Source organism: Callithrix jacchus, chromosome 18 (assembly GCF_049354715.1).
Source record: "Callithrix jacchus isolate 240 chromosome 18, calJac240_pri, whole genome shotgun sequence".
In the NCBI taxonomy this organism is placed as follows: domain Eukaryota; kingdom Metazoa; phylum Chordata; class Mammalia; order Primates; family Cebidae; genus Callithrix; species Callithrix jacchus.
Genome location: NC_133519.1, coordinates 17,870,094 through 17,897,891, shown reverse-complemented (window position 1 = coordinate 17,897,891; position 27,798 = coordinate 17,870,094). Strand labels below are relative to the sequence as shown.

The 27,798-nt window shown below is 43.3% G+C and overlaps 1 protein-coding gene across 1 annotated transcript; it reads left to right on the top strand.

The window, feature by feature from the left end:
• Positions 1 to 4,403: 4,403 nt before the first annotated feature.
• FCRL4 (Fc receptor like 4) lies at positions 4,404 to 23,117 on the top strand. The gene is made up of 12 exons (XM_078355185.1): positions 4,404 to 4,502; positions 5,480 to 5,591; positions 5,992 to 6,246; positions 7,344 to 7,598; positions 7,905 to 8,189; positions 8,996 to 9,283; positions 14,984 to 15,097; positions 16,222 to 16,249; positions 17,772 to 17,854; positions 18,082 to 18,150; positions 21,388 to 21,419; positions 21,508 to 23,117. Exons 1-12 carry the CDS (start codon positions 4,404 to 4,406, stop codon positions 21,685 to 21,687), a joined length of 1,800 nt encoding a protein of 599 aa, XP_078211311.1. The 3' UTR covers positions 21,688 to 23,117.
• Positions 23,118 to 27,798: the final 4,681 nt, after the last annotated feature.

The following is a 27,798-nucleotide window of genomic DNA, read 5'->3' as shown; positions in this document are numbered from 1 at the left end:
TCTTTCTCTTGGTTGGAAGTAGCATCTGAGCGTGGGGCTCTCAAGGGTGAATAGTTCGGGACTCTGCCTGTGCTGACGTCTGGCTCTTGACTCTCTTGCAGCTCCAGTCTGTGGCCAATCTGGTAAGTCCTTATTTTCTTTGCTCCGTTGTGTCTCTAGATATCCTAATAATATCCTATATTTTATCTCAAATACTCACAAGGGTCCTTTTTGTCCCTTTCATCCTTTTCCTGAGGGCTGCAGAGATGTGGAAACACCTGCTGATGTGGTGACCCGGACTCTTAAGAATCAGGTTATTTGGGGGTCACGCTCTTAAACAAAAACTGCCATTGTGCTGGATAAACATGGCAGGGTCTGAGATATGCATCACAGAATCCACAGGAGGAGGAGCTGCCACTGCCCCCCCTCTTTGGTGGGATTCTGGCCAAACCTGATGGAATGCATAGCATCGGAGAGGAAAAGGGAAGAAATGAGCCAACACTTCAGAGGGGCAGGCGGGGTCTCCAGCAGCTTTTCCGCTAACCAGGTGTAACAAATTTATCCCAAACTTCCACATCCCATGGAGACACACTTCTCTGTTAATAGCTCAAATCATGATGACTCTGAGTCCCCATCTATCCTACCGGTCAGCAGAAAGTCCCATCCTCCATAGGGAGCCACCTCACGGGTGTTTTGGCCATTCCTGTAGAGCACCCTGGGAGCTGCTGGAGCCAAGCGAGAGCCTTGGCCCCTTGAGGTGTACTGTCACGTGCAGCTCTGAACTCTGCTGTTCTTCCCCTCGTCGGTGCCACGGACACAGGCTATTTCCCACACATCCTTCCTAGGACAAGATTATAACCTGGCAGACTTTGCTAATTGTTTTAGAATGGGGAAATGAAATACAAAAAAAGCGTCTGGTATTAGCTACAGCTACCGATGTGGTTAATCTCGGAGCCCACCAACTCAGTCCCAAACACACGAAGGCCCTGAAAAGTTACATCCATTCCTGGCCACACAGCCACATGCACATGGCAGGGACAGCTTCCTCAGAGCAAAGAAGTCTAGTTGCATACAACAAAGGAAATAAATTCTCCTTACCCCCAGTAGAAGACCTATTGTCTAAGTCCCAACTGCCCCCACATCCAGATGCTTCTCAGGAACATAGCTGGTAGGGATTTCTAGTCTCTCAGCAGAAACACAGCCCCATCCCCACTGAAGACATAGGGGATTCAGTCCAAATTTTTAAAGACAGAATTTTATTTTTAAAAAGTGTCTGCAGAGGCCGGGCATGGTGGCTCATGCCTGTAATCCCAGCACTTTGGGAGGTTAAGGTGGGTGGACCACTTGAGGTCAGGAATTTATGACGAGCCTGGCCGACATGGTGAAACCTCATCTCTACTAAAAATGCAAAAAATTAGCTGGGCATGGTGGTGTGTGCCTGTAATGCCAGCTACCTGGGAGGCTGAGGCAGGAGAATTACTTAAACCCAGGACGCAGAGGTTGCAATAAGCTGAGCTGAGGCCACTGCACCCAGCCTGGGTGAGAGCGAGAGTCTGTCTGAAAAAAAAAAAAAAGTCTGCAGAGACACACAGATGTTCTACCTTACCCAATAGAACATTTAGCTTCTTCCTGTAAAACATGCAGTCGGGTTATTTTAGTTTTCTTTTTTTTTTTACTCCCAAACAGAGAAAGGGCATTTTCTTCACACTTAGCTGTAACTAAAAGATCTATCTGGGAAGTTCTTCTGGACAAAGGCAAGAAGGTTTAAAGTTTTAAGCTTGAAAAAGCAATTTTCTGTAAGTCCTTAAATGTAGACAGTCCTAGTCTAAGTAAGAAAGGTTCCAGGAAGCAAATAATTGAAAGTGAATCTATTTAAAATTCTGTAGTAAATAGCAATTCCCAAAATAGAGATTGCAATGTTTAAGGTTAATACAAATGAAATACAAATATTTTATTGTTTAAAATTAATACAAATGAAAACAGAAGTTACATTACTGTAGGCAATTTGTAGGACAAAGCATGAATCTAATATCGATTTTTTAAAAATGCGGTAGCTGCCACAGCTCCAGCCATTATGACTTTGTTCAAGGCAGAAAGTGGGGAGAAGTGGGGAGGCAGGTGGAGTAGGGAAGAGAAGCTGTGAAAGAGCTCCCAGTGCGCATGCCTTCTTTCAAATAAAAGAAAACCTTTTCCCAGAACCCCTATTCCTTAGTCCATCCCTCACATCATTTCTCTGACATTCCTTTATTCAGACCTAGATCCTGTAGGTGGGAAAGTTAGTACTTCATTTTTTCAAACATGTTAGTGAGTGACAGGTTAGAGAGAAGAGGATTGGGACCGACTTTTGAAAGCCAAGCAAGTGTTTTCCCTATGATTGATTTCTCCTTCGTAATTGTTAATAGGTCTTGGCCGGGCGTGGTGTCTCAAGCCTGTAATCCCAGCACTTTGGGAAGCCGAGGCGGGTGGATCACAAGGTCAAGAGATCGAGACCCTCCTGCTCAACATGGTGAAACCCCGTCTGTACTAAAAATACAAAAAATTAGCGGGGCATGGTGGTGCATGCCTGTAATCCCAGCTACTCAGGAGGCTGAGGCAGGAGAATTGCCTGAACCCAGGAGGCGGAGGTTGCGGTGAGCCGAGATCGCGCCATTGCACTCCAGCCTGGGTAACAAGAAAGAAACTCCGTCTCAAAAAAAAATAGGTCTTACTCTGCCATACTCTTTAGTGATTTTGTGAGTCATCAGAGCAGTGGTTCCACAGAACTTTTAACAAGTTTATGAATTACTGCATCTTCAGCAGAATTTAAAAATAGCAATCAATTTTCATTTGTATGTCCATTGAAAGATGAGCCTACCAAGGCACTGATCTTGGAGAAGGCTAGCTAGTAGTATTAAACTGGGCAGGTTGTTTGAGCGATGTTTCCAATAGTGAATAATTTGTGTTGTAATTGCTGGTATTGTTAGCCGGCACAAAGTCAGAGCTACAAAACTCAGAAAACAAACATTCAGATTAAAAAGAGCCTCAGCAACAGCTTCTTGTTAGAAGATATATAATTAAAAACAGAATCTTCTCCCAACTCAGAAATCCTCTCCACACGGGTAGTAGAGAAAGGAAACATTTGTATTACTGAATAAGCAATAAGCCAGAATATGATGAGCATCACAGGCAATCCACTAAGAAGCTGCAAAGACAGAAAGGAATTCCACCCCCTCAAACAGCCAATTAGATACAGCCCATTCATACATGTTTTCAAGATAAACAATAACTAGGCCTCAAGGAAGAAGGCCTGACAACACCTTTTCTCCCACTAGTTCATTTTAACTTTATCTTGATAACTGGGGAGGCAACCTGTCTTAAGTAACTGAAAGGAAACAAACTTTGTGGTGGTTGTTGTTCTTTATGCTTTAGTGTCATTTTAAAACCACATTGTTAAATCCAAGGTCATGAAGACTTATTCTTGTGTTTTCTTTAAAGAGTTTTATGGTTTTAGCTCTTATATTTAGGTCATTTATCTATTTTGAGTTAATTTTTTTTTATTGTACTCTGGGGTACAGGTGCACATCCCACATCCTGCAGGATTGTTGCATAGGTGCACACATGCCATGGTGGTTTGCTGTCTCCATCCCCCCTACCCACCCCATCTAGCCCAGTCAGTGTTGTTCTCTTCCCTGTGCCCAAGTGTTCTCATTGTTCATCACTCACCTATGAGTGAAAACATGCGGAAACAAACCTCTATCTTTATAACAGCAGGTAGTTTTGCACATTGGCGAAAGCCCATCAAAGTTAGGTTCTTGCCCTCCCATAGGAACTGAGAGACAGGGTAACTATCTCTCTAGATGCTTGTATTCAGAAAGGCGGTTCCCAGGACTTTCCTGGGTTGGGAATCAGGCAATAGGCTTATTTAACCAATGTAAACATTTGTATGCATTTGAAAAGGACAGAGAAAGAAATTTTAGGGTCAATTAGACAGTTATGAAAAGGGGCAGGGAGAATTTTTTGGCAGGGAGAATTAAGCCTCTTATTTTTAATTTGTATTATCCTTGCCTTCTTCAGCTTCTTTACATGAATGCTTCAAAAATACTCACCCTAATTTCATGTAGGGTTAGTGTTTTACTGCCATGAGAGTGCCTTTGAAGTCTGGGGAGTCAGAAGCATCCAGCTCCCTGCATTCTTGTCTTCTGCAGCTATCTGGATATATTTCTTATGTCAGACACAGCCTGCCCGCCTCTCCCATACATACTTCTTGTCAGTAAAAATGTTACTTAGGCCCCTTTTCATAACTGTCTAATTGACCCCCAAATTTCTATACTCACTCCATCTACAACTCCTATCCCATCTCATGTTCATGCCACATGTAGAGGAGGGGTAAATTTCTCTCTCCCTATCTTAGTTTTGAAGAGAACCAAAATATTTCACCCCCAAATATGGCCACCTGGTATAACGAGTATTTTAAATTAAAGGCCCTTAAAGATCAACAGAAGAAACTTTTCCCCTATCTACCTAAAGACCAAACCAACCCACCAGTAAGAACAGTTGTTTTTTCCTCCCCTCCCTGCTATCATCCTCTAATGTAGAAAAGAAGACTGAAGGGTGTAACCACAGATGAACAGACCCTATCGTAAGAAAATGTCTATCCTTCAGGCTCATTCAGCTTCCAAATAAAACCATTTATCCATTAATTCACCCTAGTCATTATGTGTTGCCCCTCAAAAGAGTTACCTACATTCCCCCCTCCCCATACCCCTCTAAAATGGCTGGGTAAGTATCTGGGCCCCCCTGGCATACTTGGGGAATCACTCTGTAATTCTTCCCTGTACATGTTGATAAATCTGTAGGCCATTTCTCCAATGAATGTGCTTTTCATCAGTCGATATTTCAGCAGACCTTAAGAGGGCAAAGAAGAAGTTTTCTCTTGATTCCTACAGGCTAATTTTCTGGGATCCATGAATTATCTTGATAAAGGACAGATTAACAAGTGTACATACACAGGGGAGTTTGCAAAGAAAAACATGGCTCAGGGAGGCAGCCAGATGATTGAGATTTACACAGGTTGAATATCCCTCATTCGAAAATCGGGAATCCAAAATGCTCCAAAATCTGAAACGTTTTAAGCACTGACATGAGGATCAAAAGAAATGGTCACCGGAGCATTTCAGATTTCAGAGTTTTGGTTTCTGCATATGTTCCAAAATCTGAAACAAACTCAAACTCCAAAACCCTTCTGTTCCCAAGTATTTTGAATGAGGTATACTCAACCTGCACACCGTCTTAGACTAAACAAAGGAAAAGGAGTTTTCGGCTTCTGGGTGGGAGAGGCAAGGTGTGGCAGGTTGACTAGGAAAACCCTGGTAAACAAGGGTTTTTATGCATATTTAAGTGAATGCCTTCCCTATAGATGAAAGTTGTTAAGCTTATTCCTCCTCCTGGTATGGGAGAGGGAGACACATTTACAAAAGGAAATTTCATTTATAAGTGAAAATTTCTTTTTTCATTTATAAAGGAAAACGTGTGCCTTGTTTTTAGAACTTTTCCTATTTCTGGTGATTCTCCATGGCCTTTAGCTCAAAATAATTTATATGCCAAAGAGACAAACCTGGAGATGGCATTTTCTGGTACCCTTCACACACAAGAACTCATCTTAGAGAGGTCTCTGTAACACCAGGATCCCAGGTGGGAGCCCAGGAGAAATGCAATTTCCAGCTATCTGCCTGAGGACCTGGTTCACTGAAACAAGTAAGAGAGTTTGTGAGCCTCCCATCATCCATCACTGCTGAGTGGATCCTGCTAGAGCTGCCCTCTCTCTGAAAGGCCAATCTGCTTCTGTAGACTACTGAGCAGTCACTGCACCCAGGAGGAGGTGAACACAGCTCACCTGCAACCTGGGGAAATAGAAGTCGTCCTTGGGCCTCTTAAGGATTTCCCATGCCATGTCCTCCAGGGTAACCCACACAAGCCACTGAAGCTGGGACTGCAGGCACCTCCACCTCAGACCCATTACTCTTTCCTCCTCAGCAGCTGCACACAAACCTGTGATTTCCCTCCATCCTCCATGGACCACAGTCTTCAAAGGAGACAAAGTGACTCTGACTTGCAATGGATTTCACCTCAGTGCAACAGAGAAAACAATATGGCGTCGCTTGTACTTGAGGAAAGAAACTTTGACCCTAACCCCAGGAAACACCCTCGAAGTTCAGGAATCCGGAGATTACAGATGCCAGGCCCAGGGCTCCCCACAAAGTGACCCTGTGCACTTGGCCTTTTCTTCAGGTGAGAAAGAAGAATTAGTTGAAACTTTATACATGGGTTCGGTTTATCTTAGCTCCCTGGAGGTTCTACGAACTGGGGTCTTTTATTCCTCTCTAACACTCAATCCCAGCTACTTCACTATCACATTTTCCCTCAGTGCCTACAAATGTTTTCAAACTACTATTGAAACTTGGGTTTAAATAGTTAATATTAATTAACATCCCCACACACCATCCCCACACACTTACACAGTCAAGGAGATGAGTTAGCTTTAGGGATCACAAAAATAAAGCTGTCTCAGATCCTGCCTGCAGGGCTTCACTAGCCTCATAAGGGAGAAATTAAACAGACATAAATGTGCTGAGGACAAAAGTGCCATTGAAGGAGCTCAGAGGCGGGAAATCTCCAATCTGAGGCTTTTCATCCCCACCTGTTGTGATGTGTGCCCTCCTCATTCCTAGTTTTCCTCCTGCTTGGCATCAAGTTCCCACATCTTCTCCTGTCCAGTTTTACCTGACCGATAAGGATTTTTGTCACGTCCAAGGGCATGGTCTATAGGAGTAGCCATTCAACACAGTCATCTAAGACAGAAGGGTTATAGCTAATCTCAAATTAAAATCATTACAATCTGAACAGCATGGAATTTCCATAGGACCACATCCACTGTCCCTGATAACTAGACTGTGTCTCTGACAAGAATCCTGCTATAAAACACACTCCAATGCATGGGAAGAGTTCCGTGCATAGTTCTCCCAGTGCTACTTCCTTCATAGCTCCTGCTCTGAGACTCGGTGAGCAGGTTGATGTTAAATGCTGCCATACTCTCTCACGTCAGGGATTCTGATCACACCTCCTCTCAGCTTCTATTCTCCACATTAGAATCCTTATCTTTGGAATCTGACCATGAATGCTTAAATAGACGTGTCTGGGATTTATTTAGGAATTGTACTTGAAACATGTTACACTGATTCAGAAGGAGTTTTTGAGCTTGGATCAGGAGATTTCATCCTGTGGAAGAAAGAAGAAAACAATAAAACCTTTGTAATTTAAGAGACACAGAGGAAGGAGGCAGCAGGAGTGCTTTGAATGATCACCTCTTCTCTCTGTGTCTTTTCCAGGCTCCTTAATCCTGCAGGCCCCATATTCTGTGTTTGAAGGCGACACATTGGTTCTGAGATGCCGGAAAAGGAAGTACGAGAAATTGACTGCTGTGAAATACACTTGGAATGAAAAACTTCTTTCCAAATCTAATCAAAGCTGGGATCTTCTTATCCCACAAGCAAGTTCAAATAACAGTGGCAATTATCGATGCTTTGGATATGGAGACAAAAATGTTGTATTTAAATCAAATAACAAAATGATTAAAATTCAAGGTAAATCTTTCATCTCATGTAAATTTTGTTAGTAATGTCAGGGTTAGGAAACTGAGCGTGTAAGGAAGGAATTTATGGATTACTATTGAAACTCTGAATAGATGAGAGGTACAAGTCCTCTAAGAGGCAGAGAAAGTTGGGTAATTGGATCTGAATAAACCTGTGGAAGAAAAATGTGGTAGAGGGGGCTTGATAAGTTTGTCTTGCTGTGTGTCTGAAAAATCCTGGGACTGAGCATCCAAACCTGTCTCTCACAGAGTGTTAAATACTCTTGTGCTCAGAAATTGATTTACCTCTTCTCTCTAGAACTATTTCCACATCCAGAGCTGAAAGCCACAGACTCTCAGCCGACAGAGGGGAGTTCTGTAAACCTGAGCTGTGAAACACAGCTTCCTCCAGAGCGGTCGGACACCCCACTTCACTTCATCTTCTTCAGAGATGGCAGGGTCATCCTGTCAAACTGGAGCAAGTCCCCGGAACTCCAGATCCCAACCATCTGGAAAGAAAACTCGGGATCCTATTGGTGTGGTGCTGAAACAGTGATTGGTGGCGTCCACAAGCGTAGTCCCTCGCTACAGATCCACGTGCAACGTGAGTGTTGGAGGGCCAGGCATCTTCCCTGACTCTCTCTGCACCTTGGGCTCTGTAGGAATGGGGACTATGTAGAAGAGATGGATTTTATCATCCTGACAGAGGCACCAGACTTAGGCTGAAAAATGAAGTACTATAATACAGGAAATACGTGACTACTTTTCTACCTCCATTTTCCTATAAACTCAGTCTTCCTTTGAAACTCTATCACTTCAGAATCACAGCTGACTCATGGAGTTAGGTTTGAGAGCTATGGAAAACAAAACAAAACAGGAAAACAAGGTTCCCTGATAGTGAGTTGGCAGATTCTAGAATGCTAGATCTTGGGGGAAACTATTTAGAAGGCAAGCATTACCTTTTCCTATTCAGTAGCTACAAACAACGTGAGTGCTGATGATGTGTACAGCAGAAGAGAACGGGAGATAGACCCAATAAATATCACTTAGGTACCAAATCAGGACTTTTAAAAACAGATGTGGTCCAGCCAAATGCCATGATGGTCACTATTGCTATTACCTCTCCCTCAAAACAACTCAGACCTCCAGTCAAGATGTCAGACAAAACCCAAATGCTTCCTCTGGGTTAGTCCTTTTTTCTTTCCTAGGGCCTTGTATATCAGGATGGAAAGCTTGTCATATTTAGTGATAATTCTCAGCCCTAAATTCATGGTCTGTTGGCCACCATGCTAGTACCTGCTGAAGAGTATATCTTGAAGTCACATAAAAAGTGACCCTGCTCAACACCCCAGCTACCCAGCCCTGCCCTCCTTCACACCTGGCCCCACCTGTGGTCTCATTTTCACATAGGGATCCCTGTGTCTGGGGTGCTCCTGGAGAGCCAGCCCTCAGGGGGCCAGGCGGTTGAAGGGGAGACGCTGGTCCTTATCTGCTCCATGGCTGAAGGCACAGGGGACACCACGTTCTCCTGGTACAGAGAGGACAAGCAGGAGAGTCTGGGGAGGAAAATTCAGCGTTCCCCGAGAGCAGAGCTGGAGCTCCCTACCATCAGAGAGAGCCACGCGGGAGGATACTACTGTACAGCGGACAACAGCTACGGCCCCGTCTGGAGCGCGGTGCTGAACGTCACTGTGAGAGGTGAGTTTTTATCTCTACTGACCTAATTATTTACTCTCAGCAGACTTCCTCAAATTAAGGGTGGGGATAAAGAACATTACCCTGTGACTCTGCTGTTCGTGTTTCCATTTTGCCACACTCCACCGTGATAAACAGTTTCTTCCATGAGAATATTAATAACTCGGTCAGGTCAGAGTAAGTTCCTGTAGTGAGGTAACGCTGGCCTGGTCGGGAGCCATTTTGCCTTTTGGAGGTGATTTTGTTTCTCTGTGCTTAGATCCATTGCATGTTAATCTTCAAGAGGAGCCTTATCTCATCAGCAGTGTTTCTGGGTGGGGCACAGCTCTGTCACCCCACAGTGTCACCCTGCAGTCAGTCAATCATCCACCTCTCAGTCAATCATCCACACACATCAGACCAGCAGCTTCAGGTCCACAGAACCAAAAGCACAAGGCATTCCTTGACTTCATTACTGTAAGAGGATCCTGAAGGATTCTCGGCAGCCCACTTGTAGATGGGTCAAGAAACTCAAAAGCATGGAGAGCAGATACAGAGCCCACTTTTGTCCATTGAAAAGAGAAGCCTTACTTTGGGATCTCGCAGTTTTAGCTCAATTATGTCTCTTCCTCCATCCCCGAGAAGCCACACTGGGCCAAGCTGTGTTCTCACTCAGCTACCTTGGCACTAAGGAAATGGTCTCTGCTGGGCTTCGATCCCTTCTCAATCTCAGGTTTAGGTGCATCCCTGGCTCTCAAAAAAAAAGTAAAGTACAGTAAAAGGAAAAAAAGAAAAAGAAAAAAAGCAAGCTTTTATTAAGTTACTGCAAAGTTAAATTTCCCTGCTTTCCTATATAATAAAACTCAAAAGAGTTGTCTCTATTCACTCTCCTTACTTCACCTACTTTTTTCTTAAACCCTTCACCACCAGGCTTGCCTCATTCCACCAAATTTACTAATGATCTCCATGTTTCTAAGACCAGTGGAAAACTGTTTTCATTTTATTTGATCTACCTCCAGCTTTTGATAGAATTAATCCCTCCGTCCTTCTTGAAACATTTTCCTCCTCAATTTCTGGGACATCACCTGTTGGTATTTTACCTATTCAGCAGACACTTTTTCAAGTTTTCTTTCCCGATCTTTATATTTCCAACTTCTACGTTTTGGGGACTACCAGGCATCTGTCCTCAGACGAGCGGTGCCTACTTTCCATATCATCTCATTTAGTCCCGTGACTTTAAATGCACGTATGATTTCTACCTGTGTGTGACTCCCAAACTGAACTAAAACTTAGACCTCTAGTCTGAACTTGAGGCTCATATATTCAAGTATTTAAATCAAGTGCATCCGAACAGCTAGTTAGCGTCTCAAACAACTCATCTAAAACCAAGCTGTTGGTTTTTACTTCAGAAGATTCCTGCCCAAATCCTCCACTCAGTAAATACAAAACTCCCTTCTAGTTGCTTAGGCCAAAAATCTAAGCATCAGCCTTGCCTCTTCTTATTTCATCCCCCATATTTAATCCACCTCCAAGTGCTAATGGCTCTACCTTCAAAATACAGCTAGAATCTGACTACTTCTCACAATCTCCACTGCTGCCACCTGGTCCAAGTCACCGGCATTCCTTGGCTGGATCATGGCAATGACATCCTAACTGGTCTTCTGTATGTCTATTCTCAATGCAGCATCAGAGGGAACTCTTAAATCGTAAGTCAGATCATGTTACTCTTCAGCTTAGACTCCTTCCTTGGCTTCCCATGTCCTTCGGCAGATAGCCAGTACCCTCTCAATGACTCACCTAGATCATCCAGGCCCTGCATGATCTAACCCTCCTGTCTCCCTGGCCTCATCTCCCACCACTTTGTCTTGCCTTCTCTACTCCCACCATGCTGACCCTCTGTCTCTTCCTCAAACTTTCCAGGCACAACCCCACCTCAGGGCCTTTACACTGCAACCTCCCTGATATCCTCATGCTCACTTCTTCACTTCCTCCAGAACTCTACTCACTTCGTCAGTCTTCCCAACCACTCTGTAACATGGCAGTCCTCTTTCCAGCTCTCGCTCTCCTGGTCCTGCTTAATCCTCCCATCGCAGCATTTATCAATAACTCCCAGGCCATGAATGCCCTTATCTGTTTGTTGCCTTCTCCCAGGTGTCTCATATCAGCCTCATGCGGGTGGATCCTTCTTTTTACTACTTTTGTATCCCGAGTGCCTGGAATAGTGCTTGACGCAGGCATTCAGTAAACGTCTGCTGAATAAATGAGCGTTGAGCATATCATCTCTGTTGATCATCGTAACAATCCTCTGAAGATATTATTATCTCCATTCTACAGAAGGGAAAGAAAAACTCAGAAAGGTTTGGTGATTTGTATAAAGCCACAGAGCTTACACATGGCAGCCTAGATTTGAACCTTGATCCAGTCATTTAGCTCAGAGATCCAGAGAGCCATGTCAAAGCTCTCCAAAGAAATATCATGCAGTCAGGTACCCACTGTCAACCATGCTAAATAAGCAGAGAGCTGCACTGTTTATACAAGGTCACCTCTGATGGTCAGAGACATAAACCTGAACAGTTTGGTCAGAGGCTCTGGCAAGGGGTTGCTATGCTAACCGCCCAGATGCTGCTCAACTTCCCCTTCAGCTCCCTCGAGGCAAGTCTTGTGATCAAGCAGGCCCTACCAGGTTAAGAGACTGAGGTGTTTCCCCAGAAGAACTAAGTGCCACAGCAGTCTGCCTCTCAGTCTGGGAACAATGGGGGTAATTCCCAGCAGAGAAGGACTGAGAGTGAGCTAATGTAATTTTAATAATTTTTTTTTTTTTTTTTAAAGACGAGGTCTCCCTCTGTTGTCCAGACTGGAGTTCAGTGGCATGATCTTAGCTCACTGCAGCCTTGACCTCCTGGGCTGAAGCAGTCCTCCCACCTCACCCTCTCAAGTAGCTGGGACTACAGACATGTGCCACCATGCCCAGCTATTATTTTTAAATTTATTTTTTCATAGAGAAAGGTTCTCACTATGTTGCCCAGTCTGGTCTTGAATTCCAGGGCTCAATGGCATTTCAAGAATCAGATTAGGGAAGGAAAAGAAGGCATCAGCAAAATTGCAAGCTGCCAAGGGCACCCTCTGAAGACTCCTGAATGCCCTGAAATCCAGAATAACACTGATGGTAGAGGGTGTTTCTTCTACAGGAAGGCTCTTATTCTGAAAAGTTTACCCCAGGAAGCTCAAAGATTATAATCTCTGAGGAGATAACAGTGAATCTGTTGGTAAGTACAAATTATTCCTCTCCCTCTTGGGGGTTAAGGTCATTAGAATGGATCAGCTTCTCCTGATCCAGGCAGTGAACTGGCCATTCCACACATATTGTTTCATTTTATTCCCTTGACAGCCCTGGAAAGCAGGTATCAATATCTGTTAAGAATACTGAGGATCTCGGAAATTAAACGGACATCAAGGATCAAATAATATTTGATGGAATATTGCTGGAATATGAATATAGATTTAGAATGAGCACCCTAAATCTTTTTTATTTATGGGCTTTATGCAAAATCCCTGTGCTTAGAAATAGGAGAATTTATAACAGGAGAGAAACTCTGCTGTAGCCGCATGCACTGGTCTAAGGTGGGCTGTCTTGGTCAGCTTGAACTGCCACAACCAAATGCCATGCACTGGGGGGCTTAAACAACACAAATGTATTTCCTCATAGTTCTAGAGGCTGGAAGTCTGAGATTGGTGCACTTACATAATTTGGATTCTTGTGAGGGCTCTCCTTCTGGCTTACAGAAGGCTACCTGCTTGCTGTGTCCTGAAGTGGCAGAAAGAGAGAGCAGGACAACCTTTCTGGTGTTTCTTCTTAGAGGGGCACTAATCCTATCTTTGTGGCCCCACCCTCAGGACTTCATCTAAATCTAATATCTCTTAAAGGTCCCATCTCCAAATACCATCACATTGGGGTTAGAGTTTCAACATATGAATCTGGGGGAGAAGGGCACAGTTCAATCCATGGACTGAGGTTGCCTGGGGTAGGACCATGGGGAGCAAGCTTAACCTATGGAGGAGTCCTCTAAGCTAATCAGAGAGCAGCCTGAAGTTCCTGAGAGCCTAGGGCATGGTGTTAGGACAACAAGTAAGAGCTAGTACCTGCCTAGACATAACACTTAGGTGCCAGGCACTGTTCAAAGCACTTTACATGTATTAACTAATTTACAACAGTAAATAGTTAGAATTATCCCCAGTTCACTGAGAAAACTGAGGCAAAGGGAGATTAAATAATTTTCCCTGGCCACACAGTGAGTAAATGGAGGAGCTGGAATTCTAACCACACAATCTGGATTTAGAATCTGTGCCTTTCTAACTGAGGCAGATTTCAATTACATTCCCCAAAGTAGCCATTTCTTCTAGGAAACAGGGTTAACAGGAACGTAGAGTAACTTGCTTTCTGCCCGTTGAGTTCAGAATCCTAGACCTGGGCATGGCTGATTCTGATTTTGTACAAGCGGTTGCCCCAGCAGGCAATGGGGAAAGATCCAATACAGGATGCAGTGGCCAAGCTTCTCTGTCCTTAGATTTCTCCCCTGCTCTCCACCCTACTCCTTCAGCTGTTGTGGTTGGGAGGCTGAGCTGGCTGCCCACTGAACACTGTCTAAAGGTAGAACCACTCATAGGTCAAAGGGCAGGTTTGTTGGTGTTGTCAGGAAGGGAAGGGTAATGTCAGACCAGCCACTCCTGGCCAATGGCCCCTCTGTGCCAGAAATCACAGATGAAAATAAATGGAAATCATGGTCAGTGTTGCATGTTCTCTGTCAATTCTGTGGTACCTGTGTCTGAGGTCTGAATTAGTTTACCTGGGAACCAAGAATACGTATGAAAAGCACCCCCCCCCCAACCTCTGTCCCTCTCTCCTGCTTTTGCTCCTTAGCTCATCACCACAGGGCATGGTATACATTTATTTGTTTACTCCTTGTCTCCCCTCCCTGGGTTATAAACTCCAGAAGAACAGGGACTTTACTGTCTTATTCACTGCTGTACCTTCGAGGGTTAGGTCAGTGCCTGGCACAGGGTAGCCTCAGTAAATATTTGCTGTATAAATGAGTAAATTGAATGAAACCTCCCTTTCTGTGGATGAAAGGATAGGAGAAGGGACCCCATGGAAATATCAAAAGCCCCTAACAATTTATTGTTTGTACTTTTCCATCAGTTTTTTTCTCTCCTGCCCTTCAGAGCACACAAGGCACAGGCTTCTATGAGGAAGGAAGCTGATGTCATTTCATCGTGTGTTCCGATGTGCTTTTTTAATGCAGAGCTTTAAAACAGAGTCTCTGTTGGTTCAATTGGCGCCCTAATCAGTGATGAATTTTCATTCTTTCTCGGACAGTTTGCTTCCTAAGTTAGGTGCTGCCAAGCCACCATCCCATGGTAGCTCTCCAGGTGTCTGGGGGAAATTCGTAGGAAGCCAGGTTACCAGAATACATTAGGATTTCCCCTAAATTGCTAGTTTCTAAAATGATTCACTGAAGGTAGAGGGAGCTCTTTCCTTTTCCACTCAGGCCCTGGCCCACCCACGGTGAGCTTTTCTGGCCATAACCTGGCCCAAGATGTCTTTATGAGTCCTAATCCTTTAGATTCTTCTCTCTTCCAGGGCTCAGTACCCAACCAAGCCGAGGGAAAGGCAATCCCAAGCCCTGAACCTCTCCACTGAGATTCACTCAGGTCCTTTTCCCTTAGCGACTCCAGGCAACAGAGATGGCCTTGTCACCGCAGGAGCCATTGGGGGGCTGCTCAGTGCTCTTCTCCTGGCTGTGGTCCTGCTGTTTCACTGCTGGCGCCAGAGGAAGTCAGGTTTGTGTTCTTCTCTTTGCCAGAGTTCCTGCCCTGTCCCTTCCCCTGAACTCAGCATGCAGCCAGCCTCAGTAGCCACCAGGCCACCACTCCCAAGTCGCCACCCCCATCACTCACACACATTCATGTCTGTCCCTTCCTTAAGGGAAATAGAGGCCATGAATGAGAGCTGCCCATATCTAGTCTGATTAAGTATCAAGTGAAAGGAAGGAAGAGTGGAATTTTTAATGTAAAGTTCCAAAAACTTTATCTGAACTGTTTACTGAGGCAGTTTCTTTGGTTCATACGGACTGGCCAGTTGAATACCTCAGCCTATCCTAAATCCACCATAAATGGAGATTCAAAATGAACTGAAGGGCTCTGCAGAAATGACTGAGAATAAGAGCTGGCTAATTTCTTTCCTTCTCTCCCCTAAGAGAATTTTCTGGGTCAGAGCTTGAGCCTCCTGTCTTATGCTCCAGCAGCCCCTCTCTCCCCAGGTCAGCCTCCCCTGCCTTACAGAGACTTTTGTCCCAGGCACTGTGGCATACTTCCAAAGGCTTCTTACCTCAGCCCAGTTCAGGCTAGCTTTGGATGCCAAGAAACGTGGTATAGAAGACAGGCACAGAACCTTTTTCAGCTCTAGAATAACTCCCCACATCCTTAACTCTGTCTCTTAATTCAATTTCAACTTTCCAGATTCCTGACAGCACCTTCTGTGTGTCCTGCATTGGGTTAGATGTAGGGAGCTTTGGATCTCTGGCCAAATCTCCTTAGCGAGCCTCAGTCAGACCCTGATGCTCCTCTGAGCATGGCCACAGATGTTCCTTGAAGTTCACCCACAGCTCACTACTCTGCAAGTAACAATTTGGTTATATGTAATATTTCCTGAAGGATTTCAACACAGACTTGAGTCTTAATAAATTCTCAAGCAATTGCATATTTAACTCAGGAGTGTGTAGTCCTGGCCTCAACAAGTTATATGCTTTGTTCAATCTTTCTTCACATCATTTTCAAGAAAATTCAGGACTGGGCAGTTGTTTGAATATACTTTCCTGATGACCTCTCTTAGATAGCTCCTGTATGTGAAGTATTTGAGAAAGGGCTTTCTTTGTTGACACAAATGCGTCTGCTTTATTTTGCAGGAGATGGTTTCTTGGGAGATGAAACCAGGTGAGACCTCAGCTTCTACCAGTTCCTTTTTTGTTTCCCAAGTACACAATATGCAAAACTGTGGGGTTACAAAATTAGGTCAAATTATTTCTCTTTGGCCCTGTGGCTAGATACCCCCATTTTCACATTTCTTGAATTGTCAAAAATGAAGCTTCCTAGAACTGCTTGTCAGCTGATAGTTTGCAACATGCAAAATAATAGATTTCTTATTTCACATTAGTCTATTCATCTACATGGATAATACCAAAGTTTACAAATTTTCTGGGTTGGCACAGAATATTTCTTGTCCTATAATTTTTTTTTTTTTTTTTTGATATGGAGTTTCGCTCGTTACCCAGGCTGGAGTGCAATGGCGCGATCTCGGCTCACTGCGACCTCCGCCTCCTGGGTTCAGGCAATTCTCCTGCCTCAGCCTCCTGTCTTGTCCTATAATTAAGTTAGGACAATTATAATTATATAATTATAATTCATGTAACTATGCACACAATGACTACAGACTAGATTTTCTGCAAATTTTCTAGGTTTTCCAGGGAAGTCGATGTTTCTAATAATTTTCTTTCTGCACCATGCATGCATATATACTCATTCAACTTTATGTCCTTAACTTCCGTTTGGAAAATATGGCCCTCTTCCTCTTTCTATGCCAGTGTCTTAGGAATTGGAGTATGGATTCTGTCTAATTCCTTCTGGATTGTACAGACATTACAATGTAAAGTACAGTGGTGCGATCTTAGCTCACGGCAACCTGCGCCTCTCAGGTTCAAGCAGTTCTTGTGCCTCAGCTTCCCAAGTAGCTGAGATTACAGCCATGAGCCAGTGCATCTAGCTAATTTTTGTATTTTAGTATAGACAGAGTTTCACCATATTGGCCCGGTTGCTCTGGAACTCCTGGCCTCAAATGATCTGCCCACCTCAGCTTCCTAAAGTGCCGGGATTACAGGTATGAGCCACCTCACCAGGCCAACAATAGAGTGAAGATATTTAATCACTCTTTCCTGATGATGAAGAAGGCAGTGTATGTATATTTGAGACAGGATCTCGCTCTGTGACCCAGGCTGGAGTGCAATAGCATCATTTCAGCTCACTGCAGCCTTGACCTTCCAGGCTCAAGCAATCCTCTCACCTCAGCCTCCCAAGTATCTAGGACTACTGGCACATGCCACCATGCCTGGCCAACTTCATTTTATTTTGTGTAGAGACAAGATTCCACTATGCTGGCCAGGCTGGGAAGCCACTATTTTGTAACCAACCAAGAGTGATCATTCTAACTATGAGAAAATGATTGTTGCTATGATGTCAGAGACTCTCTATCCTTGTTTCCAGAGGTCCAGGGTTTGTTTCAAAAGAACAATCTCACTCTAAATAGACCTATTGAAACTCTAAACCATCCAGGGTTTCCAGTGCCCTCTTGGCTGCTGACTTTCCCCAAATCCTCTTTCTCCTCTGTCTCTTTCCCTGGGCTTCTCACTATCCTGCATATTACAATGTTCCAGGGATTATTATGTGTTTCTGTGTCTCACAGGATACCTCCCACTCCAGGGCCAGGAGAGTCCTCCCATTCCATTTGCCCTGCCCAGGTGGAGCTTCAGCGGCTGTATGTCAATGGTGAGGGTTCCCCTCTAGGAAGCTGTTCCTGGCCCCAGCCATGGAAAGGTAGTATGCTTTCAGTCCTGAGAAATGCCCCTGGACTCCCTAAAGTGTCCCAAATCCAGATATTTCCAGATAATTGTTCCATTGTATGTCCAAGAAGAGTGGAGGTGATGCTTAGGAAGAGGCATCTGTAGCACTTTCATACTAACAGAAACAGCCTTGAAAATGTCTTTTCTTTCCAGTACATCTCAAAGAGGAAGATTTGATATACTCTGAGATCGAGATTATTCGACTGGGAGAAGAAGGGGAAGGTACGTCTCTGGGAAGAGGTTCTGGCAGCAAACTACATTCATTCATTTATTCAACAAATATTTACTGAGGACCTCCTATGTGCTAGGTACTATTGCAAGTATTGGAAGTTAACTAGCAAACAAAGCAGACAAAAGTCCCTGCAGTGGGGAGCTTACATTCTAAGGAGGAAAGATAGACACTGAAATACACATGGTATACTTTCGCTGATGATCAGAATGAAAATTAAGCTTCCTTCTGATAGATACCGTGATCATTATAGTGTATGTACTAAGGTCGCCCTTAGGTCTGAATGAATAAATGTTTGTAAGATGTCTACTATGTGGTAGGCATTCTGCTGAGAATATTTATACATATGTATCATATATATGTACATAGGCATGGCATTTTTTAATTAAGTCCTGAAAAATGTGATTTTTATGGTATTGTATTCCTCTAATTACTGTCAATTTTTAAATTTTATTCTGGAGCAAGTAAGTTATTTGGAATGAATTGGATCCTTTTGAGGCTTGCTTTTAAGGTTTATAAAGGTGAGTCTCAAACAACCTTCACAGTAGGTTTAATCTAGCCTAATAGTAAAGTGATGCATTTCTGGGGATTCTACATCAGATGGTCCATGAATTACAAGATCTGCGTCAGTTTCTGGTATTATTTTGCCTCTTCTTTTCTGGCAGATCTTACCCTGGCCTAAGGTACTTTCCTCTTACAAATATGCCTATCAGTATTCAGCCGAAGACTTAAGGAGAACTCTCTGCAGACCTCTGGAGCTTTCAATCTGCATCCCTCCTATCTCTCTGGTACTGTCCTACAAATTGTAGCTGCTTCAGTAAAACAGAACTGTTGGTCTCTGTTGCTTCAAGTCAGCAAAGCTTCCAACCAGAAGCCAGGCTCTGTCTGAACTCCCCAGTCCATGCAGAGCTCGGTGGTAAACTGGTACAATATGTGAAAACCACCGTTTTGTCCTTTATTCTCATTGTTTAAAATGGGAAGATATAGCCAGTCCCTGTTAGTCCATTTTGGTCAGAACAAGCTGAGCTGTCTCTTGAAATTCTACTTCACTTCTTTAATCCTATTCAGATCCATTTTAAGACCCACTGATGAATTGAGATCTGTTATTAGAAAAACACTACTCTAAGTAACTGCAAACGATGGTCCACTTTGCCTTTCTGAGGCAGGAGGTCTGTATCCCAGTATCAGGGAAATCACTTCAAAATCACTTCCGAAGTTCAAGAGGAATTTCTGAGACCTCCTTCACCTGGCTGGGGGCCATCAAATAGCAAACTCCACCTTGTTACTGTGACCTCAGAAAGCCAAAGTGGAGACACAGTGGACATCAGCTGATCAATCCTTCTAAAGACACCTCTTCAACAAACCTTTTAATAATTTTCCTCCCCACACTTCCTTGCTTTGATTGATTAACCTGGGTCCTTAGAGTCAAGGAAACAAACAATTCTATTTCTTGTACAAATCTACCCATGACACCTCACTTGGGAAGTTAAAATCTCCTAGGAACTTCAGTTGTAAACTGATGCCGAAGCTATCCTATGGGAATGAAATATTATACAGAAGACTCAGAGAGGTGAAGGACTTTCTGAAGGTCACAAAGCCAGTGAAAGACAAAGCTAAGACCAAGTCTTCTGTCTCGCTATATCTGCTGCATGAACACTCTTTTACTATATGTGACCAACATAGATCACCTGATCCCCTGCTTGTCTTTCACTTGGTTCCCTGAGCCACCTCCAGGAATCAGGATCCCCTTTGAATGGGAGAATTAGAATGGCCACCACCTTTCTTGGGTTGACTGAGTACATCTTATCTTACAGAGCTACCTTGGTCATTTTGCTTTTCATTAGTCTGTTCATCTAAATGGATAATACCAAAGGTTATAAATTTTCTGGGTTGGCACAGCATGTGTCTTGTCTAATTAAGTTAGACAATGTGTTCACGTAACTATGCACACAATGACTACAGACTAGATTTTCTACAAATTTTCTAGGTTTTCCAGGGAAGTGGATGTTTCTAATAATCTTCTTTTTTGCACCATGCATGCATATATACTCATTCAACTTTATGACCTTAACTTCCATTTGGAAAATACGGCCCTCTTCCTCTTTCTGTGTCAGTGTCTCAGTGTTAGGAATTGGAGTATGGATTCTGTCTAATTCCTTCTTGGCTCGTGCAGACATTACAATGTAAAGTACAGTGGTGCGATCTTAGCTCACAGCAACCTAGGCCTCTCTGGTTCAAGCAGTGCTTGTGCCCCAGCTTCCCAAGTAGTTGAGATTACAGCCATGAGCCACCACATCTAGCAAATTTTCGTATTTTTAGTAGAAATACAAATTACACTCTTTCCTTGACATATTTATCAAAACACCATTTAAGCCAAGCATTCTGTTGATGGACTCATTCTATTTCAGAAACTTGAAATATTAATGATCTGTAGAATGGTTTCCTCACCTGTTCCTCAAAGTTTACATGAAGCCCCTGAAATCATATGCAAAATTTTGTGCATATGACCATTTTTCTGGGGAGAGTACATAGTTTTCATCATATAATTAAACATATCTGTAACCCCAAAAGGTTTGGGGAAAGAATATGGTAACAAGACAGTAAGAAACAGAGAAACGTCTAGTGCCCCAGAGTGTATGTTTTTTTTTCAGGCTCTATCTCCATAAAATTACTACACTGCTCTGATCATTCTACCTTTTACTCTGAGACTCTAATAGGCATGGTTCAACAAATCACGTCTGCTGAACTTTCCCCTCACTCTGGCTCCATCTCTAGAAAACCAGGGCAGTAAAATCAAGAACTAGAACTTGCTCATGTAGGAGAGAGTTTCTCCTCACAGGGCATACATATGGAGCACTGTAATGAGAACTTGCCAAACCACTGAGGATAGTGAGATGACTATATTGTAAGATAAGACAAGCAAGAACTAAAACTAAGAGAAAAATAATCTCTCAATAGCTGGTAGAGGAAGGGTGTGAGGTTTCTTAGTGTAGTATTGAGGGAGGACTTAACAGATCAATGGAGCTTGAAAAGAACTTGCAGAGGGCTGGGTTAAGAACTGATAGAATGGAAAGTCAAATGTATTGAAGGACATGTTAAGGGATGAGGTGGGGAAACACGATGATCAATGGACAGGGCCCAGTGGCTCCCAGACTCTAGGGAATCAGCTCAGACTGAGTTCTCACTTCATCCTTATGCCCACAGTTGAGTGATTCTCTTTCTCTCCACAGCTAGTATCTCCAGGACACTTCTAGAGAATGAGGTGAGTTTGATTTCCCTACTGTTTTATCTCCGCCATTACTTGCTGCCTCACGCTCCCTCTCTGTTTCCACTTCTTTCTTCCATTCCAGGCTGCCTCAGTCGTCTACGCTGAGGTGAAGGCACAACACCCAGATAACTCAGCTGGAAAGGTCAGCTCTAAGGATAAAGAACGTTATGAGAATGAAAAGTTAGGAGAATGTCCTACTCATGTGATTTGTCCCTTATCCAAAGCCCCAGGCCCAGTGAAGTCCTCACGGCCCCTGGAATGATCAACTCATTCCAGCTTTCCAATTCTTCTCACCCATATGCATTAACTCCCAGGAGTACTCTTTCATTTACTCTGAAGTTGGAATGGGATGGCCTCTGAAAGACTTCACTAAAATGGCCAAGATCCACAGTTAAGAGAAGACCCTAGTGGCCGGGCGCAGTGGCTCAAGCCTGTAATCCCAGCACTTTGGGAGGCCGAGGCGGGTGGATCATGAGGTCAAGAGATCGAGACCCTCCTGGTCAACATGGTGAAACCCCGTCTCTACTAAAAATACAAAAAATTAGCTGGGCATGGTGGTGCGTCCCAGCTACTCAGGAGGCTGAGGCAGGAGAATTGCCTGAACCCAGGAGGCGGAGGTTGCGGTGAGCCGAGATTGCGCCATTGCACTCCAGCCTGGGTAACAAGAGCGAAACTCTGTCTCAAAAAAAAAAAAGAGAAGACCCTGTATTACTTTGCTGTGGACACCTGACCTAATATAGTCCCTAGAGTCTGCTTTAGAAACAAAAGATAAAGAGAAAGAAGGACTGGTTTGAAAAACAAGTGTGAATTTTGGTGAACTAGGATTTGCACAGAGATGAAAAGGGCTGGGTGACCTGGATCTCTGCTTAATACGTCTACAACATTCTCTCACTGGAGACTCACTTGCATCGTTTGTTTAACCGAGTGGCTGCACGGGTACTACACAGACAGTGCAAAGCCCCTTCACTTCTGCCCTCAGCTTACACTGTCAGGATTCAGTTGCAGATAAAATAACCCACCTGAAGTGGTTTACGGAGAGAGGAATTTAAAAGAGGACATCAGAAGAGCTATAGATGCAAGCTCTAGGTTGCATTTCCAAAAGCAAATGATAATTATGTTAATGTCATTGGGGCAAAGACTTGCAACATTAGAGAAAAGAGACACACATATAAAATTACAAACTTAAGTAACAACTCTGCAAACCTAAATTTGAATTGAAAATATTAGTAGAAACTCATAATGAGCTCTGCCTTAAAAAAAAAAAAAGATAAGTGTTTCCTACATTTGTCCACTGTAAAGGCCTAGAAATAACCAACCCGTTAGCAATAAGCACTCTTTGCAGAGGTTTCATTCTCTAAATACCATTCCCTACTCAAAGGAAATAAAGTTGCTTTTCTTGTGGGAACTGTGTCTTTGAGTTACTGATTAGGTTATGTGAGAATCATTCCTGCAATAAATGAAGAAAGAATGAAAGAAATAGGAGACCACGATTTTGTATGGTTATTTCATGATAACACCTACTGGTTGAATAATTGACAAAAACTAGCAGCCAAATGTTCTAGGTCTCCTGACAATACCACCTGCAAAGCATCCATGCCCCCAATCTTAAAACCGAATCCATTCATGTCTTTCTTACTAAATACTTGTTTATAGAAAATGCATGGAAAAAAAAGGAACTTGTTTAAATAACATTATGGGATCGCAACCAGCAAAACACAAACTGAGAAAAAGTTCTATAGGGCAAATGACCTCGCTTCTGTATTTGTTAACAAATACATAGCAAAAAAAAAAAAAAAAAAAAGAAAAAAAAAAGAAAGAAAGAAACAGAGAAAGAAAGCAAGAGAGAAGAAAAATGAAGAAAATTAATTAGAATATTTCCAACATAAGAGACATAAAAATATATAAGGTGATAGATATCCCAGTTACGCTGATTTGATCTTTACAAATTATATGAATGTATGAATTTGTCACATGTATCACCCTAAAAAAGAGAAAGAGAAAAAGAAAAGGAGAAGACATATAAATTAAATGAGACTTGAGACATATCAACCAAAAGGAATGCATGGGCCTTGTTTGGATCCTGACTCAAATCAAATTAAGAAAAAAATTACCCATGAAATACTAAGGAAAATTTGTACACTAATATTAAGAAATTGTTATATGTTTTGGATGCGATAGTTTATTTTAATGATGTTTTCATAAAAACAAAAGGATACTCATTTTTAGAGCTTATACTGAAGTATTAGATGAAAGGTTATTAATGTAGATTATTCAGTGTACATTAAATTAGTAGATAAAATGGTGTGATTTGGTTTGAAATAACCTGATGAGGTGAGGGTGGAGGGTGGGTAGGAAGTGGATAGGTATAGATGTAGCAGGATCAGTCATGTGTGCACCATTTCTGGAGCTGGGTGATGGGTATGTTATGGGAAGAAGAGGAAGTTTATAGTATTCTTTACTTTCGGATGCTTTTAATTTTCCATAATAGTTAAAATATCTACACCCAGAAGACCACCTCATTTAACCACCCCAGGCTTCTACCCTTGTCTGAGGTGCCACTCACTTCTGTTACAGCGGTGGCTTCGTGTCTCCCTTCTTTGTCCCTTTCCTCCCTACAACCCATTCTCAGCACTAGGGCCACTGTGCTCAAAACCCTGCAGTGCCTCCCATCCCTCTTAGGGTGAAAGCCAGAGGCCCAAAGTGCCCAAAAGTCTCCACCCGATCACCCCCATTGCCTCCAGTCTCCTGCCACTCTTCCCCTTAGCACTTCACTGAGGATGCCCTGCCTTCTGCATTGCTTCTTACGCACACCAGGTAAATGCCTGCTTGAGACCTTTGCACAGGCTGCTCTCTGCTTATAGTGCTCTTCCTCCCAGAAAACCACCAGGCTTTGAGGTCTGCCCTGGTGACTCAAGGCTTTCAGTCATATGTAAATTTGGAAACTACTTCCCCCCATCTTCAGTACCTCCAGTCTCCATTACCCAGATTTACCTTTCACTCTTAAGGGCAACAACCTTTGTTCTCTTTGTTCATTGACATACCACAGGTATCCAGAACTCTGCCTAGTACATATTAGGTGTTTAACTGATTTTTTGTTGTTGTTGTTTTTTTTTGAGACGGAGTTTCGCTCTTGTTACCCAGGCTGGAGTGCAATGGCGCGATCTCGGCTCACCGCAACCTCCGCCTCCTGGGTTCAGGCAATTCTCCTGCCTCAGCTTCCTGAGTAGCTGGGATTACAGGCACCCGCCACCATGACCAGCTAATTTTTTTTATATTTTTAGTAGAGACGGGGTTTCACCTTGTTGACCAGGATGATCTCGATTTCTTGACCTCGTGATCCACCCGCCTCGGCCTCCCAAAGTGCTGGGATTACAGGCTTGAGCCACCGCGCCTGGCCTAATCGATATTTTAAAATGAATGAATCATCTGTGTCAGTGGGAAAAATCATTGCTCTCTCCCTGACGGACGGGATCCAGTGTAAACAATCTACTACCACAGAGCACATGGGCTTCTGAGGATCTGATTTGGCCTCTATGTCTGTCAATTGGGCACTCAGCAGTGGTCAGAGTGGCCTGGGTGAAATTATGTTACCGAATCCTTACGTAACCTCTGCACCTTCCACCAAGGCTGCTTCATTCATGAACCCTTTGAACAATCGGTGGAGTAAGTGGAGAAAGAGGTTGCCTGACATTCAGCCAGAGCAGGTGATCAGTCTCCTGATTACTGACATCTTCCTCAGTAAGGCCTTGGGTGAGTATGTTCATAAAATACAAATATTGTCTTACACTGGATCCATTCAAAGACATCCAACAATATGATTCTTCCCGAATTTTCCAGTTTTATTCTTTCCAAATTCCCGACCATACAGCTCCAAACACTAGCCACTGTTCATGAATCAGAGTAGATCCTCACCTCTGGGTATCTCAGCTTCCAGGCAAAGTGGACCACTGGGAATACCCGTTTTTGTCACAATCCTCCAGGGATTCCCGAATGTGGCTGTGGTACTGCAATTGTCACCCTTAGCTGATATGAGGGCATATATAAAACCGGACAGTTTTTTTCCTCCTCTTTCAATTGGTCATAGGGAACTCACCACCAGGTCATAGTTCTGGTTCAGAGAGGTGAAAGAGCAGCAGGATATGAGCTATTCAGTGTTTATTCAACTTACCATTGCTTTCAGACCATTCTGGAGTGAGACCTCCTGCAAATCACTTCCACTGAATGATGGAATAATCCTCAATATGTCATGAATTTTTGCTTAGTGGATCAGACAGCTTTCAGTTCATGGGGAATAGCTCAGGTCTCTGGTGGGCCATGTTCAAGTGTTCAGTGAAAAAAAAAAGCGCTGCTTGAAGAGAACATAGCTTCGCTCCAAAATCCTACAGTTCTCAACTGTGATTCTCCTGTGGAGCCTTACTGTAACATTTACACAACACCCTGATCAGCTACAGCACTTTTGGGCTCTTGGGATATGCTGGATCCTAAAAGCCAAGGTCAGTGCTGTTTGCACTGCAGCCTAGACAAGCTCAAGACCCCTTGATTGCTCAGGGGCCCACTCAAAGATGGTAGGTTCATGAATTATGCAGTTATTAAATCAGAAAAGGCAACAAAATGTGATGTCTGTTGCTTCCAAGATCCAGAGGCCTATCAAATGTTGGGCTTCTTCCTTAAAAGTATAGAAGCAACAATTCAATTTACTATCCCAACGTGTTGTAGACAGCCAATTGCACAATAAATCCCCAAAAAAGGAAGAATTAGATTTAATAGAATTTCTTTAAATTATTAATTTTAATTCACAATTCTGTATATTTTGCTGAGAATAGTAGACCAAGGATAGAGGAACGTAATTCCATTTGAAGCTAAATAAATTGATGCAGCTACACTTGGAAGAGACTCTCAACTCAATGGACTAGATCAGGCTGCTAGAAGTGATTCTAATTAGTTTCTCTCTTGGTGGATCAAAATCTGTAGGCAACAATGGCCTTGGAAAAATAAAGTTGAGATAATAACAATTCTTTGGTATAATGTAGAGGAAGAATTCAAAGATTTCTAGAGATGGGATTGCTGCTGAGATTAGATTCATCACACACGTTACATTCACATGTATCCTATATCTCTTAAGAGGGTATTTCCACAGAGCATTGAAAAACACTTTAGTGACGAAAGCACCATCACGTTCGGAAAGTATAACAGAAACAGGTCAAGGACAAAGGTGAGGACATTGCATCAGAAGTAGACTCCCTGATTATGATGGAGCCTCAGAGTAGCAGAGACAAAAGAAGGCATGGCTACAATAATAAGAAAATGGTACTCACACAACTGCAATGGACAAGAACGTGGATCATGGGAGCAAAACAGGTGAGCAGGCCACACGCATACAGCTGGAAGTAAACTGGATGCCTGCTCAAAGTCATCAAAGAGAATCGTGTTCACCCCATTTTTGTGCCAGCTGCGGTACCAGTCAGGGTTCAGTGGCAGACAACAGAGGCCATCCTAACTAATTTATGAAGAAAGGAATTTGTTTAGGGTATTAGTGGAAAGACTAGAGAGTAAGGCTCTAGGCTGAGCCTCTAGGGACAACTTCCAGAAGCGAACTGCCAAACTGGCCCGAGAAGAGGGCAGCTGCTGTCACCACAGCTGACTCAAGATCCATGGGGACTCTGCTGCTACTGCAAAAGTTCCCAAGTCAACAAGCTGCGTAACTGCCACTCAGTGCTACAAGGTTAGACTGACCAAAGGCCATAGCCTAGAAGAGGCAACGTTTCCACCGGCATCACCCAGTTTCCAGAAGAGCCGCACCGTCATGACTTCATTACACTCCAGCTCATCTCTGAGTCGTGTAGGTGGTCTGCTTAGTGGAAAAGAGACTACACGCAAAGACCCTGGTTTTACCTCTCTGCTTCCTACCGAACAAGAAGTCACTCTAGAAAGAGCCTAAATTGCTATGGAAACAGTTACTCTTCAGTATCTACCACCATGTTTCTTTTAGAATAGATGTGTGTGTGTGTGTGTGTGTGTGTGTGTGTGTGTGTGTGTGTGTGTGTGTTCTTTTTGTATTCTTTTATTGTAATTAGTAAAAGTTGCATAGAGGAAGTGTATTGAAATAGAATATAGATTTTTAAATTCAGGAGATTTTAGTTCAAGTCCATAATGTACCATTATACTAGTATAAGCCCTTAGACAAGTTACTTACGTTTTCTGGTTTTAATTTTCTTCTGGGCAAAATGAAGAGAACACCTACCTTGTACAGCTGCTGTGAGCACATTTCTTCCTCCACACTTCTGCACTTGCTGTTCTCTCTGGCTGTAATGCCCTTCCCCTGGCAGCCACAGCCTTCAGTGCCTGTTCAAATGCCAACTTTTTTAGGAGGTCT

Excerpts from the sequence above, each read along its gene's own strand:
- FCRL4 (XM_078355185.1), top strand. The coding sequence starts at position 4,404 with ATGGCCACCTGGTATAACGAGTATTTTAAATTAAAGGCCCTTAAAGAT. Across the intron at positions 15,098-16,221 it reads CTGGCGCCAGAGGAAGTCAG|GAGATGGTTTCTTGGGAGAT; the intron begins GTTTGTGTTCTT and ends TTTATTTTGCAG. Across the intron at positions 18,151-21,387 it reads ACTGGGAGAAGAAGGGGAAG|CTAGTATCTCCAGGACACTT; the intron begins GTACGTCTCTGG and ends TTCTCTCCACAG.